Genomic DNA, 17,776 nt, shown 5'->3' with positions numbered 1-17,776 from the left:
TACAAGTTAGATGGTCATCCTAGACTCTCCCACTTCCCTTACCCTGAATATCCAATCAAGTTTTGTCAACTTCACCTCTAAATTCTTCAGTTCATTTCATTATTTATCTTGACCACGGCATCAGCCTCCTAATTTCTCTGCATCCAGTCGAGTCCCCCTCAAATCCATTATCCATACAAATATCACAACATAGACAACTGTCTAAATTTCTTTCTTTTTCTTTTTAAACTATCTGTCATGCATTTTCCATTCTTGGGGATATCTTTTTTTTTTTTTGGCCAAGCCACATGGCTTGTGAGATCGAACCCAGGCCCACGGCAGTGAAAGCACGGAGTCCTAATCACTGGACCACCAGAGAATTCCCAACAGCTCTTCCAGGCTCCTCCCACCCCAGGAGCAGGTGCCTGCCTGTTCCTGCAGCCTCCTGCTCTTCCCTATCTGCAACTTCACACTCTGCAGCACTGAGCGCCAGGGCAATGGGGTCTGGGAAAAGGAGTAGGGGCAAAGCTGGTGTATGTGCATGTGTGGAGGCAGGTGGGGGAGAGTTAAGACGGCACGGAGTAATGCTTTAAGGCAGAAGTTAATTTTTTAAGCTGGATTTAAATAAATAAATGCTTCATGGAATTGAGAAATATATTTAGGGCAACAAAAACTAGGAGGACGGTGTTAAACAGAAAGTAGAAATAGCATGGTATAGTGGGAACAGCTCAGAACTGCAAGTCAGAAGTCGAATCTAATTTTGATTTTGTCCTTTGAGTCGAATCAAATTTTGATTTGTCCTTTGAGTTTGGACAAATCACTTAACCTCTCTGGGCATCAGTTTGCTCATCTGTAAAAATGAAATGAGTGGATTCAATTCCCAAAGTTCCTTCTATTCTTAAAATTTATGATTCTAGAAAAAAATAATGCTTGTAGTCTGCCACTGAAAAACATACAACAGAAACTGCAATGTTGGGAAATTTGAGTTCTTCAGTGTTTCTCTCAATACCTGAGTTCAGATCTCCCCACAGTCCTCAGCTCTTGCCTGTTACCATCATCCTCTGGATTTCTGAGTTTCCAGCAAGGCTGATGTGGGACAATCCAGAGCCAGGGAGGAAGAGACACATATATCTTAGTTACCATCTCTTCTCGGGCTTATCTTATTCGCATGAAACCCCTGGTAACTGTGTGCATTTTGAAATGCTCTGCATGTCTGGTTGCTGAGGTCAGGTCACACTGTGAGAGGCGGAAACAGAAAAGAATATGAGGGAATAGACTTGCGGTTTCACCACATGCGTATCATTCAATAACCCTCTCACAGAGTTGTGACCTTATGGCTTCAGTTTCACAGAATTCAGTTTTCCAAAGGGTCTAATTAGCCTCACAGATACCAGCCCTAGAATTCAAGTACACTACTACCAGGTGACAGCGACAGGTCAGACACACAGAGACCAGTTAGTAAATGCAGGGCTTCTCCAAAGTTCAAAATGCACTCTGTTCGGGTAAAGTGCTGCCACCTCCTTCAAATTATGAGTACGAATTCCCATACTGTTTAATATCACAGATTAATTTAGTTATGAACACAATTAAACACAAGCACCGCATTTAGAAATTGCTTAAAGGTAGCTGTTCTCAACTCTGCTGCACATTAGAATCACTTGGAGAACCTTAAAAATGTATATACTATAACGCTCAAACCTCCCTCCTAGAGACTCATATAATTGATCTTTTTCTGCCTATTTTGGGGGGCTGGTTCTTTGCTCTTGAAATTATCACATCACTTTTTTCTACACCAAAATTAATGGTGGGACTTGGAAAAAAAATGCTGTAACTACTTCACCATCCTTCTGACCATTCATTAATCTATCTGTCCATCTGTATCTATCGGTATACACTGTCAAGGGGTGTAGAGAGGACCAAGATAGATATTTGGTTCATATCAGCAACTCCACTGGCTACAGACTTCAGAATAAACTGCTTTAGAAAATTTAAGGAGAGTTTATAATAGGGCAGAACATTCTGATCAGAAAAATAAACTGCCCAAAAGTAGTATATATTTTAAAATATTCTTATTTTTTAAAAATGAATCTTTTTATTGAAGTGTAACAAACATATAGATAACAAGACATAAGTATATATCTGAAAGAATTCTCACGAAGTAAACATAGCCGTGTACTTCTTCTTTCCTCCCTGACGGTACCACTGTCCTAACTTCTAACATTACAGAATAGTTTCGCCTGTTTTTAAACTTTATATAAATGGAATCAAACAGTGTGTATTCCTTTTGTCTGGCTTCTTTTGCTCAACATTTTGTTTGTGAGATTTATTCACGTTGTTAGGTACAAAAATAGTTTGTTTTTATTGTTGTGTGATATTCCTCGAATGAATAGCACAATTATGTATCTAGGAGTTGAGTATATGACTAGGAGTGGAACTGCGTTGTCAGTCCTTTCAAAGTATAGCAGTTTGGTAGGTGCAGTGGAATCTCATTATGGTTTTAATTTGCATTTCTGACAGCTGATGAGGTTATGTTTTTGGACCATTTGTATAGTTTCTTTGGTGACGTGTCTGTTTAAGTCTCTTGCCTATTTTTTTTCCAGTGGGCTTGCCTGTCTTTTTTATTTTTTAGAAGACAATTATAAAAATAATACTGGTCATTTTAAATAGTTGACCTGTGGTTTGGTTGATTTTGTCCATTGTTAATTGGTTCTCTATTTCATTGTTTTGGGCTCTTATTTTAGTACTTACTTCCACTTTCTTTGAATTTTATTTTCAGTTCTTCTTTTTTTTTTCAAGCATTTAATTCAAGAATTTATTTTAATGATCATAACAAACCTATAGAAATCAAGAGAATGACGATGATGTTTTAAAATACACAGAATTTGGACTTCCCTGGTGGCATAGTGGTAAAGAATCCGCCTGCCAATGCAGGGGACATGGGTCTGATCCCTGGTCAGGGAAGATCCCACATGCCGCAGAGCAACTAAGCCCGTGCTCCACAACTACTGAGCCTGCATGCTGCAACTACTGCATGTACCTCAACAAAGAGTAGCCCCTGCTCACCGCACCTAGAGAAAGCCCACGTGCAGCAACAAAGACCCAATGCAACCAAAAATCATTGTATAGCAATTATACTCCAATAAAGATGCCAAAAAAAAAAAAAGTACATTCAGGAGTTAAATTGATTGGATTCAACTCCACAAAAAAATAAATAAAATAAAATACATAGAATTTCAACAAAGAAGCAGTTTACACAAGCTTCAGTTCTTTTTCTAACTTCTTAAAATGGGTACTTAACACACTGACTTTCAGCCATTCGTCTTTTCTGACATATACATTTGAAGCTTTACATTTTCCTGTAAGCAGTGCTTTAGTTGCATCCCAGAAGTTTGGATATGTATATTTTCAAAAGCTTAGGCATTCTATCATTTTGAGATGCAGTTTTCAAAATACGTTAATTAGCTCAAGTTTGTTAATCATGTTGACCTGCTCCTTTATAGCAGGTGTTGGCAAACTTTTTCTAAAAGGGCCAGATAGTAAGTATTTTAGGCTTGCAGGCCATAATTTCTCTGTCTCAACTACTCACCTATGCCATTGTAGTATGAAAGCAGCCAGAGACAATATCTAAATGAATGGGTAGGGCTATGTTCCAGTAACACTTTATTTACAAAAACCATTGGCTAGTCTGTGGGCCGCGGTTTGCCAATATTTGTTCTAAGTACTGCATACCGCTATCCTTCACTTTTTGAAAATTCGCTTTATGCCAATTTGCTACCTTAGTATCTGTTTTCACTAACTGTAAGAAATCTGAAGATTTTCGCTTTTATGAAAAAAGATGAAAAGCGAAAACAGTGTTCAGCGTTTGTTTTGCAGTGTGCACCCTGAGCGGTGAGAGTGGCACTGCCACCGCCTTCCCTGGAACTACACTCAGCATCTCAGCATCAAGCCACCAGAGCTGTGAATTGTGTCTGGGAATCTCCGTGCTTTATCTCAATTTATTCTGTGCATGTGTTAGCAAGATGTGTCCTAAGGTAATTGCTTCTTTGCTTAATATCATTTGGCTTATAAAAGGTTTCACAGGAACACTCTACTTTCACATAGTGGGGGAACCCTGTACATACATTTTAAATATTCGGTTTGTTATTTTATTAGCTATAGAGAAGGCTACCACAAAGATTGTGAATTTGTACACTTCTTCTTCCCATTCTGCAATTTTTGCTTTGTATATTTTGAAGTGATATTACTAGGTACACAGAAATTTAGAATTTAAATTTGTCTTCCTGGTAAATGATTATTTTAGAAATATGGAATGTCTCTCTATATCTAATAATGTTCCTTGCATTAAGGAATAGCTTGTATAATGTGATATAATACATCAGCTTTCTTTTGTTTAGTATCAGTATGGTATTTCTTTTACTATGCTTTTATTTGCGTTTATACATTCTTTTTAAAGATTGTACTCTTTTAAGCAACATATATTTAGTTTTCTTTTTTTCTAAATCCCATTTGATATTCTTAGTCTTTTTTTTTTTTTTTTTTTTTTTTTTGTGGTACGTGGGCCTCTCACTGTTGTGGCCTCTCCCGTTGTGGAGCACAGGCTCCAGACGCGCAGGCTCAGCGGCCATGGCTCACGGGCCCAGCCGCTCCGCGGCATGTAGGGTCTTCCCGGACCAGGGCACGAACCTGTGTCCCCTGCATTGGCTGGTGGACTCTCGACCACTGCGCCACCAGGGAAGCCTTGATATTCTTAGTCTTTACTTGGCATATTTGAGTCTATTTATATGTCATTTATTTTCATTGGGTAAATATAAACATTGATTTCCCTTCTGAGATCTTCTGTCTCTGTCCCAAAGTTCTAGTGAGAGGTCAAAGTCTCATGTATCATTTCTGTTCCTGAGATCTCCTCATTTTTGCCCCAGAGAATCTATTTATTTCACTGAAGCGGAGTCTGAACCTTGCACCCACCTGGGTGCCAGCCCCCACTCTGAGCAGTGCTCAGACTCATAGGCTCCAAGATTCTTGCCCAGAAGAAGCCAGAGCCACAGAAGGGTGGGTGATACTGGGGACAGCAGCCAAAAGCTTGCCAGTGTTTTCTTATTGATTTGTAGGGGTTCTTTATATATTCTGCATATGAGCCCTTTGTTAGTTAGTGTTGGAAACATATTCTCTAGTCTATGACTTGTCTTTTTGTTCTCTTAATGATAACTTTTGATGAGTACAAAGTAAAATTTTAATATGAGCGATTTAATGACATATTTTTTTAAATTTTATTTAAAACACTGAGAGGGGAGGGAATGGTTTGAACCCTTGAGAAGCCTTGAACTTAGAGTAGGATAGGGCAGGAAACTCCCTGAAGTTTCTGGCCTTATTAAGGAATAATCTTAGCCTTTCTGTTTACATTTTCACACAGATTTATGCAATATTTTATGTGACTAACCTCTGGGAAAGAATAGATCCCTTAGAGACAATGTCCTCCACTGAATTTATTATATTCCATGTCTAATATAAACAATTCGAGATGCTGTATCCCGACTGATTTGGTTTTAAGGGATGGTAGAGCAAAGAGAAGGAGGAAACAGTCATAAGTTTTCGCACAAAGCCACATAACATATTATTTTCAACCTGTATACGTTCCTAACCAGAAGGAGAAAACTGGAATAGTAATAAGGGTAAGAAAAATAGCTTAAGATCTTCCTTAAAACAAAACTAAAACTTCCTTCAGGAGAGTGGCACTGGTGAGTGACACAGAAGTACCCATCACTAGTGCTTGGATGTCACACTTGCTTGGACGACAGACAGGAGGGGGCCCTCACAGATGCCCAGGAACAGATACACCTATCAGGTGCACCGCCCTCTGCTCTGCTCCAGTCCCCTACTGCTTCCCCCTTACACAGACTAAGGCCCTGCTGCACAGCTGTGCACAGGAGAGTTCAGAAGTTGCTAAGACAATATGCCAAGTGGATGATTTCCTTCTGGGGTGCTGATCTGGGAGGAAGGAAGCTGGACCGTGCACAGACAAGCTCAGGAAGAGCAGACAAGCGAACAGAGAAAGGCCACAAGGAGTCCCACTTACTGCAGCTGAAAGTGCTTGATCTTGGTAACCAGCAGTCTGTACTGGGCACCCAGGGGCGCCATGGATGCGACATCTACAAATATCAGTTGCTCCAGAGGCCCTGTTTCATTGGTTGCTTCTGAGGGACATAAGGTGCGGCTCACTTCCTGGTAGTTGTAGCTCCTCTGGTATCTGCAGCAGCCAGTGGAGAGAAAAGCCAGCGAGGAGAAAGACACTCAATGAACAAGCAGGGAAAAGAACATCTCGTTTCACTTCTCCCTGAACTTCTTTCCAAGTCCTTATATTTAAAATTTCATACTGGACCTACTGATAGTAATTTTAGAGCTACTGTGTTTGGCACACATTGTGTGACGTTATAACACAGACATGAGGACTGTTGAGTGCTGAGCAGTTCACTTAGGTGTCTTCATTACCAAATCATCCTCCTAATTCAGTCAGGAAAGTTATCAGATTTTGAAGGGAAAACTCTTCTGATAAAACAACCAGTTGATTCCATTTTTCCAATCTTCAAGCTTTTGCGAAATGAACATAAAGAAAGCCCCAGAGTCCAAGTCAGGGCGTTAGAGTAAGTATTTCAATCCTCACGTGTATTAACCTCCAAAAGTGATTTAACACTGTACTGTGTGCCCAGGTCTGCATGCTTTCTGGTTTGCTCTTGTTACTGCTCTAGCACCTTATACAGCAAAAATATAGATTCCATGAGGCGGGGATTTTGCTGTTGTCTTCCACCACTGTATCCCCAGCACCTATCATTTAGTAGTGCTCAATAAATATTATGGGATAAAGAAAGTACACTTGGTGAACATTATGAAGAATGGGGAGAGGTGTCACTCGTTGAAGTTGATGGTGGGACCTAGCCCTGACCTTGGTGGATGACCCACTAACCAACCAAGAGTAACAGAACATTCTGGGTAGAACTAAAATGTTAAACGTTCTTCTGGGTGCTATAAATCTAGACAGAGTGCTTATCAGAACCTCAAAGAGGAGAGAAACTGAACAGAGCTGAACGGTCAATGCAGGCACCACGACGACTGTTTGCACTTAGCATGCATATGTCAACATTCTGCACGTCTGATTTCTCCTTTTGCTAGGGAAAAGGGCAATTAAGGTCTAGCACATTGAAAGAAAACAAATGTAATGAAGCTGTCGGGGAAAGATCCACTTACAGTCCTTGGAAGAGCAGAGGAACCTGCCAGGACAGCACCTCTTTCTGCTGGCGAACCACGACCAGGACCGGGTAGTCGAGGTTCTCGGAGGAGCTGTTCACGTACACCCGCACGGCGTTCACCTGCAAGCCAGGGCAGAGAGAGAGGAAATGCAAATCACACACGCACGCACACGCACAGACATGTTACCTCATAGCTGCCATCTGAAGCTCTGAAAAACTTTAATTCATACGTTTGCTGCTGACCATAGATACTCCAAATATCCCAGCTGTCTTCTCCTCATTCATATTGTAACCATACTCAGTTTCAACACTGATTGCACAATGAAATCACGAGGGGAGATTGAAAAAAAAACTGATGCCTGGGTCCGACCCTCAAAATTTTGATTTAAGTTGTCTTGGGTGAAGCCAAATTATGGAGGCTTCAAATGGCAGGCTGAGGAGTTTGAATTGGGCAGTCAGCACAAGATTAGGAGAATAAGCCCAAACAGAAAATGAAAGAGGGTGATGTGCTTCTCTTCTTATCTGAATATAAATGCTAAATATACAAATATCTTAACAAAAATACCTACAAGTGCCTCAGTTGCCAACAAACTTTAATTTTGGTTTGGAAAATGATTCTGTGCTTCAGACCAAAATGTTATTGCCACATTGTGTTAAAGTCTAGCAGATGGCCCGATGCTCTCCCAGCAACAAATACTACAGGGGCTGAAGAGTCTTCTCTTTGCCCTGCTCCAAGGCATAGATCAATCCCCAACACTAAATGCTTTTTGATATCAGCAGATCCGTGGCTTCTTTTGAACACATGTGTCACCCCAAGGATTGAACACTATCATGGCTGTTTAAAAGACAGGAAATTGAATTGTGCCCCTGGATCTAGATGGTTTTGGTGTTTCCCTTCAGTTTTTTTTTTTATATATATATAATACTGTAGACAATAGAAAAAAGACAAAGTAAGAAAAAGTTGGTCTTTCGTATGAGATTTTTTTCCCCCTAATGAATTTAAGCCCTAGTGTTCTCTTGAAAACACCTTATTAGGGGAAAGAATTGAAGCAAGAAAGGCTTGCAGTGAAACCCTGAAGATCTATGACATGTTCAAAATGGAAACTGAGAGGCAGCAGAATAGCATGGGAATCATAGATTATTACCATTTGGATATCTTATATCATTCTTGATTAAGACACTTAGTTTTTTAATGTTAAAACCGTCCAAGAGTAATTTATAATTAGATAGGAAGTGCTTGCTCCCAAAGGGAGCGTTTTCTTGTGCCTGTGCTCTACATGTTTCCATGGAAATTATGCTGCAGCTGATCATTGACAACACCCTGTCTCTAGTGCAGACCTCTTCCCCAAGCTCTGGATGTTCCACAGGCATCTCAAACTCAACCTGTCTGAAGTGGCACCTGTCACTTCCTTCACCCCTAACTTTCATTTCTTCTGAACTGCCTTGCTTATTGAATGGCCTCACCTCACAGCCATTATTCTGCGCCCGAGTCATCCTTGATTCCTACTTCTGTAGCATTCTCCATCAATAGGTCATCAAGTTCTACATAGTGTTCACACCCAGATCCTCCCCTCCCCCACCAATGACAATCCTCGTCCAGTCCTTTATCACTGTGACCCTCCCTGACAGCACCTTATCTAGTCTTCTTATCCCCAGGGCTATACTCCCTCAGATGCCACTTTCATCTTGGCATTCTCCTGCTGAAAAGGCCTTCAGTGGCTCTGGGAACTTTCAGATTTTCCTCCAAAGGAACGGGAATAGTACTTTTATGACAATATAGAATAGAATAATGAATGCTCATGTACTTATCCGGCTTTAATAATTATTAAAAATTGTACCATTGTCTTTCATTTACACCTTCCATTTTCCACACACATCCTTTTTGGATTATTTTAAAGTAAATACCAAAGATCATACCTTTTCATCTGTAAATATTTCAATCTATACCTCTAAGGGATAAGGCCTCTTCTTTTTAACATAACACATTACCATTATCATACTCAGTAAAATTAATAATAGTTCTTTAAAATCACCCAATATCCACACAGTGTTTGAATTTCTTCATTTGTTGAAAAAATTGTGCTTTTTTCAGCTTTTAAATTTTGAGTACAAACAAGATCCACATATTGCATTTGGTTGATATGTGTTTTGAATCTCTTTTAATCTGAAGGTAACCGCCCGGCCCCCGCCTTTGGGCATTTATTTGTGAAAGAAAGCAGCTCACAAAGCAGCAGTACAAACCTGAAACACCCACATACTAGATTTTGCTGACTGCACCCTGGGGTGTCATTGAACAGGTTCCTTTAGCCCCTGTGTTTCCTGTAAACTGGCAGTTACAGCTAGAGGCTTGGCTAGATTCAAGTAAATACATTTCTCCATCTTTTCCTTGGATTTGGAATTAGTCAAGAAAGTTTTCACCACTCCAGATTACTGAGACCTGTATTTTCTTCTAGTACCTTATACTTCTAGTATCATATTTTTAATACTTAAATCCCTATCCCTTCATGATTAATACTAACATATGGTATGAGGAATGATTTTAATTTTATCTTTTTTTTTTTATATGGCTCTCCAGTTGTCCCAGCACCACCTATTAACAAGTCCATCTTTTCTCCACTGATCTGAATTGCTCTGGGCTTTTCTTTTCTTTTCTTTTCTTTTTTTTTGGGGGGGGGGGCTTTTCTTGATTACTGCCTTCTTCTCTAGTTTCTTTGCCTGCCAATCCCTCACATGGCCAATTACTTGCTGTTTCTCAAAAGGGCTCTGTCCCCAGTGATTGGCCTTTCAATATCCTTCTCATCCCTAAAGTCCTTTTTTGGGGATGTCTTCCCTGATATGTCCCCATCCCATCACATAAGTGGGTGTCCCTCTCTTGGCGGGGGGGCATGTGGCCTCTGATTACCTCTATACAGCATATTAATACCACTGTGAAATAATAGACATATATATGGCCTTTGCCCCCAGTCCCTGGAACAGAGCTCCTAAAACCCTTGTATTTTTCTAAGTGATAAGAGCACCAGTGGCATATTTTGTTCTAATATTTGGTCTTATTCCTGACTCCTGACAGAACTCCTAAATCCTTTGGAATTTTCTGGGTGACAGGAGTCTCTTTTGTTCTAATGAAGAGACTCTTGGTGGGCTCCTGGATAACTTCAGTATGGGAGCTGGTCACCCAAAAGACCTAGCCATGATTAGAAGATTGGAACTTTCAGTTCTACCTCCATCCTCCAGGAAGTGGAGGGGGCTGGAAATTGAGTTAATAATTGATCATGCCCAAATGATGAAGCCTCCATAAAAATTCCTAAAATACAAGGTTTGGAGAACTTCCAGGTTGGTGAATGCATCCATATACCAGGAGGATGGAGCAGCCCAACTCCATGGGGATAGAAGCTTCTGTGCTCAGAACACTTTTGGACTTTACCCTATGCACCTCTTCTATATTGCTCATCCTAAGTTATATCCTTTTATAGTTATATCCTACTATAATACTATAGTAATCTAGTAAATAAACTGTATTCCTGAGTCCTGTGAGCTGCTCTAGCAAATTAATCAAACCTGAGGAGGGGGACTTGGGAACCTCTGATTTATAGCTGTTTGGTCAGAGCATAGGTAACAGCCTGGACTTGTGTTCAGCATCTGAAGTGGGAGGTAGGCAGTCTTGTGGGACTGAGCCTTAACCTATGAGATGTGATGCAAACATCAGGTAGACAGTGTCAGAACTGGATTGAATTGTAGGATACCCACCCACACAAAATTGCTTAATGTGTGGAAGATCCATAAATCTGATGTCAGAAGTACTGTGTGAGTAGAAGAAAATAGAAGTTAGCTTTTTCTACAGACAAGCACAAAACATTTTTTCATGCAGTCAAATGTATTCCTTTTCTCTTGGTCACTTTTAAAAATTGAGATATAGATAACATACCACACAACTCACTCTTAAAGTGTATAATTCAGTAGTTTTTAGTATATTCACAGAGCTGTGCACTCATTACCACTACCTAATTCCAGAATATTTTCATCACCCCAGAAAGAAGCCCTGTACCCATTACCAGTCACTCCTCATTCCCTTCCTCCCCCAGTGCCTGGTAACCACTAATTTAACTTCTCTGTGGATTTGCCTATTTCACATAGGATATTTCATATATGTGGAATCATGTAATATATGCTCTCTTGTGTCTGGCTTATTTCACTTAGCATAATGTTTTCAAGGTTCTTCCATGTTGTAGCATGTGTCAGTACTTCATTTCTGTTTATTGCTCAATAATATTCTAATTGAATGAATATACAACATTTGTTTAATCTTCAGTTAATGGAAATTTTAGTTGTTTCTACGTTTTGGCTATTACAAATAATGCTGCTATGAAACATTTGTAAACAAGCTCTTGTGTGAACATGTGTTTTCAATTCTTTCTTTTTTTAAAAAATTTTTATTGGAGTATAGTTGATTTACAATGTTGTGTACAGCAAAGTGAATCAGTTATTCATATACATATATCCACTTCTTTTTTCTTTTTAGATTCTTTTCCCATATGGGTCTTTATAGAGTACTGAATAGAGTTCCCTGTGCTTTACAGTGTTTTCAGTTCTTTTGAGTGTATACCTAGGAGGAGAATTGCTGGGTGACATGGTAACTCTTATGTTTAACTTTTTGAGGAACTGTCAAAATGTTTTCCAAAGAGGTGCATCATTTTACATTCCAGCAATTTACATTACCAGCAATGTAAAAGTTTCAAATTTCTCCATATCCTTGTCAGCACTTATTATTGTCTGTCTTCTAGATTGTAATTATGTGGGTGTGAAGTGGTGTCTCATTGTGTACATGGACCTCTCAGTATTCTAACATTTAGTTTACCTGCCTGGCTCTTCTGCAAAGCTGAAATCTTCATCTTTGGCATCTCTGGTGCTGGCAAAATGAATTAACTTAGAAGCAGGATCACTTTTGAGGTTCATAACACAAACACCAACTTAGAGCACATGTGTTTAGAGCACACTTTTGTCTGGCTTAAATCTATAGCAGTCAGAACTGAGGTAAAAACCTAAGGAAAGCTGTGAACTAGGCCAGCTTCATCTTTTGCTTGTCTGCTTCCCTTTTCGTTACCTAGGCTGCAGTCTTCTCCTTCCTTCTTAGGTACTTAGTTCCAGAAGGGATTTCCCTCCTTTTTTTTTTTTTTTTTTAACATGTCACTCTAAGGCAGTGATTCTCAAATTTTACTGTGCTTTTTAGCATTTGAATCTCTCAAACCCACCCTCATCATTTCTGATTCAGCAGATCAGGAGTAGAACTTAAAAATAATGTGTTTTTAACAGCATGCTAGGGGATTCTGATACATGTGGATTGGAGCCCATACTCTGGGAAGTACTGTTCCAAAGAAACCATCTTGTCAGCAGCTTGCCAACTTCCCATTATTATGAGATGCACAACCGTGAGATCACCAATGTCACTAGCACGTCTGGAAGCTAGTGTGTCTGGTGGGGCTGAAACTGGGCCAGCAGGAAGGAGGTCTGCTGTGAGCAGAGCAGGGCAGATTGTTACTCCACTCCACTCTTTATCTCCACACTCTTTTATTCCTGGTCTGGCTCTTGTAACCCACTTAGTTTTTTATTATTATTATTTAATAATGATCTTACTAATTATAATTTAAAAACTCAGAGATACTGGCATAATAAATTGCAAAAAAAATATATTAGAGTGGGAAATAGAAAACACTGGGCAGTGTTTCAAGATGAGCAGATAATGCACCACCCCCGGGAAAGGATAAAAAGCCCTGTTCACGTGTTGCTTTGCTTTTCCAGAGGCCAATATGCAACAGGGAAAGTTGGATTACATTTGCAGCAGTGAAGTAAGCCATGTAAAGCCAAAACTAAATGAAGGTATTGACAATACATAATGGACCCTGATACCCTGTAACAGACTACTGTTTCTTTTTAAATTTAATTTTATTTATTTTTTTTATACAGCAGGTTTTATTAGTTATCTATTTTATACCTATTAGTGTATATATGTCAGTCCCAATCTCCCCAGACTACTCTTAAGAGCCAAGATTTTCCCTCCTGTTGCTTCTTCCTGTTGTCATGACAAAAAGAGCACATTTATTACATATATCTTGCTCTCTTCCTATGTTACTACAAGCAGCGAATTGCATTATAACTATGAGGGAAGAATTATTTAAGTACTCCCAACTCTGATATTATATAGATCACAATTACAAAAGGTCTTAAAGCTTAGAGAGTCCCTTTTTAATCTTTTAGAACATGTCAGTAGGGAAAAGTTCAAAATTACAAATAATAGAGTTCTGTTGCAGAAAGAGGGTGAGAATGAGTTTAATTCAAAATCTAGTTTGGTTTTGCTAAAATAATGAGACTGTAGGCTTTATTGGAATATCAGATTAAGAATCAGAGATTACTGGTTTCCATATTAGGCACACCATTGTTTTCTGGTGTGATCTTGAAAAACTGATTCCACTTGTAAAATAGGTACCATAGTATTTGCTAATGGTTCCTTTTCCTCATGTTACAAACGTTAGAAAACGATTTTTTTTACAAACAAATACAAATGTTATTTGGTAACTGTTTTAATAACCTGTTATGTTCACTGGGTGTGTATTTTGGGGGTGTTTAGTTTCTTTGGTCCTTCTGTCTGTCCTTCCTTCCTGCCTCCCTTCCTTCCTTCCCTCTTTCCTACCCTGCCATGCTCCCTCCATCATTCTTCAAACAGTCACTGAGTCAGGAGCTATGGGAGGTGCTAAGGATATACTAAAGGGAACCCTGTCCTTGAGTAGCTCATCATCTAGTCAGAGAGACAGATGGTGTTATCATCAAAAGCATAATGTGATGATATTATAGTAGCAATGTGAGCAGGTGCTGTGGGCCCCCAGAGGACAAAGTGGCTACCCATGTGGAAAAGTCAGAGTAAAAAACACAGAAGCTAGTCGGTTACTTCCCAAGTTATAGAGAAGTTGGGATTGTTCACATAGGTCCTGCTGTTGCCTGCCTGGCGCACATGACCTTGACTCATGGCGTTAGAGAACCTTGCATCTGGGAAGGTACTCAGGGAGATCATCTAGTCCAAAGGTTCCATTTACAGAGGAGGAGCCCCAGACGTAGAGGTGATATGACTTCCCCAAGGATGCTCAGCTATGGAAGTATCAGTACTAGAACCCAAGCTTCTTGCAGCCCAGTCTCCACACAATGCTTGGTCAGATCATGCTATCATCACCATTTTGAATCGCTGACTCCACTGAACACCATTGTGGATGTAGACTTCTACTGTGACATCAAGAAGCTATATAAACACCATAAATGAAGGGAGAGTATAGGAGATGTTATTTGTACATATATAACAGACAAAATATCAGTATTGTGAATGTATAAAGAATCCTAAAACCTCATAGAAAAACACAATAACCCAATAGAAAAATGGGTAAAGGATGTAAACAGCCACTGAAGAGAAGAATGACCAAAGAACATGTGAAAAGATGAGAATATTTTACAGTCATCAGAAGGTAAAGACTCAAAAGTATGACAATATCACATTTACAAGGATGGACAGAAATAGGAACTCTTGCATATTGCTTACGAGAATGTTATTCGGTACAACCATTTCAGAGAACAAGCTGGCAATATCTACTAAAGCTGAAGGCGACTTCACATTACATCCCAGCATTTCCACTCCTAAGTTTACACAAAGTCATGAATAAGAATGAAATGAAATGAAGTAGACTATGGATCAGGGTGGATAACTCTGAATAAGATAAATTAAGAGAAAGAGCAGGTTGTATGATCCTATTTACATAAACTTTGTAAACAAGCAAAACAATAATATCTGTCTATATCTATCTATCTTTAGTAAAATAATATCTATCTTTAGTAAAATATATATACATGGAATTAATACACACCAAATTCAAGACAATTGTTTTCAAAAACTTGGAAGGATCTCAGACTTAACCCCAGTCGCCACAGTTTCTTAGATATTGATAGAAGACCCAGACTCCTGGGTTAGAAGCAAGTACATTATTAGTCTTGTCACAACATGGGCAGAAAGCCTGCCTGAACTTTCCCCAGAGAGGGACACCATCTCTATTTTCTGAGGTGTTCACTATACAAATGTCCTTGAAAGAACAGTGTAGAAAAATTTCAGTCATTGCTTTCCTGTAAGATGTGCAGAAATCAAGAGACCTATGAAGAACTGTCTCCCTAAAATGGTTACTTTGGGGGATGAAGGAAGAGGCTGGGTGGAGGTAAGTAGGGAATTATAATCGTCTTCTTGTTTCGTAAGCTGAGTTGTGGGTACACTGGTGTTATATTATTTTCTATACTTGTTTATATGTCTGAAATATTTCATCACCATCATCATCATCATCATCAAGAAGCCGTGATGTGCTGGCGTTTGTGTTTGCCCACTTCGGAGCAACAACCCTCATTTTATACAGGTTCTTTGTTTTTGTTTTTGGCCACGTGGCTTGCAGGGCCTTAGTTCCCCGACCAGGGATTGAACCTGGGCCACGGCAGTGAAAGTGCCAAGTCTTAACCACTGGACTGCCAGGAGATTCCTTGTACAGGTTCTTTGCTATTCAAGGAAGTGGCAAACAGTCTCTAAAACATACTGTCATATAGTCTGTCCTTACTAGTGCTTGACCTGCTTGTACTAACTTCACCGATTATAGCCTGCCCACCTCCCCACCCACCTTGCGCACATGCAGCCAGCTGGAAAACTTTACATTGTCTTTGGTCTGATCAACATGACTCATTTCTCCATTGCTCTTCCCTGGAAAGGAAATATGAAGATGAAGCTAGTACTGCACTGGACAGTAATGTGCCAGCCTAGATTCCGTGTTGTTAGGTGTGTGAGTTTCCTAGGGCTGCCGTAAGAAAGTGTCACAAACTGGGTTCTTAAAACAACAGAAATGTATTGTCTCACAGTTCCAGAGACTAGAAGTCTGAAATTAAGATATCAGCCAGGCCACACTCCCTCTGAGACTCTGGGTAGAATCCTTTCTTGCCTCTTGCTGCTTCTGGTGGTGATGATCAATCCTTGCGCTTCCTTGGTTTGCAGCTGCATCACTGCAACGCATGCCTCTGTCATCACAGTATTCTCTGTGTGTCTGTTTCACATTCTGTCCTATTCTCTGTGCATGTCTGTGTCCAGATTTCCCTATTCTTATAAGAATTTCAGTCACATTGGATTAGGGCCCACCTTAATAACCTCATCTTAATCTGATTACATCTGCAAAGATCCTACTTCCAAATAAGGTCATATTTACAGGTCCCAGGGCTTAGAGGTTCAACATATATTTTGGAGGTGGGGACATAAATCAACCTATAACATTAGATATGTAGAATTTTTAAGGAATAAAGCCATTCAGATACAGATCTGTACCTTTCCCTGACCAGCAGCTTATCTCCAACTTGTACCCACCTGCCAAGACCCTTCATGCTGAATGAAGGAAGGCTTGCTGGGAGAGTCCATTATGTGACTGTTGTATGAAAACAGCTTCCCCGGAGTGAAGTGGCCTTGCAGTTCTGAATCCTTTTCTTATTAGAGGCTGGAAAGTCCTAGTAAATGAAGCATTTCATCCCACAAGTTTTATAACTACTGCAGGGAACTGAGCTGCTTTAATCACAGGTTATACTTTTTTTTTTAAGATAAACTTTAAAGTAATTCCTGTAGTTATTGATGAGACTGTTTAAAATTCCCTCTGCCTGAATACCATCTTGGAAAACCATCTTCTGTAAACTTATGCTATAAGGCAGAAAGATACATACAACTGGATTTTATTTCTGGCACTACATCTACTATCTGGGTGGCTTTGGACATTCTCAGTTTCCTCAACTGTGGAATGGGAACAGTAACACCCAAACTATCCACCTCCCTAGACTATGGGTGACCTGTGTTTTGTGACCTGCCGAGCACCAGGCAGAGCAGAAGGCAGAGCTGTCCCACCCGGGCTCTGGGTTGGGGCAGTGCTTTTCCACTCCCACGCGTTCACCAATCAATCAGTTATTGACTGTCTTTTTTCCACGTATGGAGACACATTTATAAGCCCAACTGCCCTCGGGCAGAGGAGAAGGTTATGCAGTCCATCTCACATAGGATATTAATTTCCTATCATAGCTTGGCTTCCAGCTTTCCTGGAACAGCTCATTCATCTCATCGAAAAGAGCAGTTTACCCCTTGGGAGCTATTTATTCCCTATTCTTTTAGATTCTCAGCATTACAAAATGAATACAATTCAGACTACTTTCCTAAGAATCATGCTTTACAGACCTCATCTCACCAATTTCATTATGCCAACAATAATCTGGACAGAAATACATTTATATACTCTTTCCTCTTTTGGCTTATTAGTTAAATTTTATTTTAAACATTTCAATTCCAATAAAAACATGGGAAAACAGTGAAGAGAGGTTAATGATTGGCAGGCCAGGAATATAGAACAATACACGGTCTAGGTTCTAGCTACTTTAGGATGAACTTTGTTCATTCTATAAATATTTGACTCCCCACCCTGTGCCAGGCATTGTTCTGGGCATGGGAGATACATTACTAAGCAGTG

At 39.8% G+C, this 17,776-nt stretch overlaps 1 protein-coding gene and 1 long non-coding RNA gene across 6 annotated transcripts in view; one reads left to right on the top strand and one right to left on the bottom strand.

The window, feature by feature from the left end:
- The window catches only part of LOC309962389, a 92,680-nt gene that overhangs the window by 58,060 nt on the left and 16,844 nt on the right, over positions 1-17,776 (top strand). The window lies entirely within an intron of this gene.
- SIDT1 (SID1 transmembrane family member 1) overlaps positions 1-17,776 on the bottom strand; it is a gene marked incomplete at both ends in the record, with an annotated part of 86,135 nt that overhangs the window by 54,297 nt on the left and 14,062 nt on the right. For all 5 annotated transcript variants that reach the window (XM_082840211.1, XM_082840210.1, XM_082840209.1 and 2 more), the window contains 2 exons: positions 6,053-6,223; positions 7,219-7,340. In XM_082840211.1, coding sequence (XP_082696337.1) covers positions 6,053-6,223; positions 7,219-7,340 — 293 coding nt within the window. The remainder of the gene's footprint in view (positions 1-6,052; positions 6,224-7,218; positions 7,341-17,776) is intronic.

The sequence above is a fragment of the Leucopleurus acutus genome (genome assembly GCF_964270905.1).
Source record: "Leucopleurus acutus genome assembly, chromosome: 5".
NCBI lineage: Eukaryota > Metazoa > Chordata > Mammalia > Artiodactyla > Delphinidae > Leucopleurus > Leucopleurus acutus.
The sequence above is the reverse complement of the archived record's forward strand: the minus strand, read 5'-3'. Positions and strand labels throughout refer to the sequence as shown.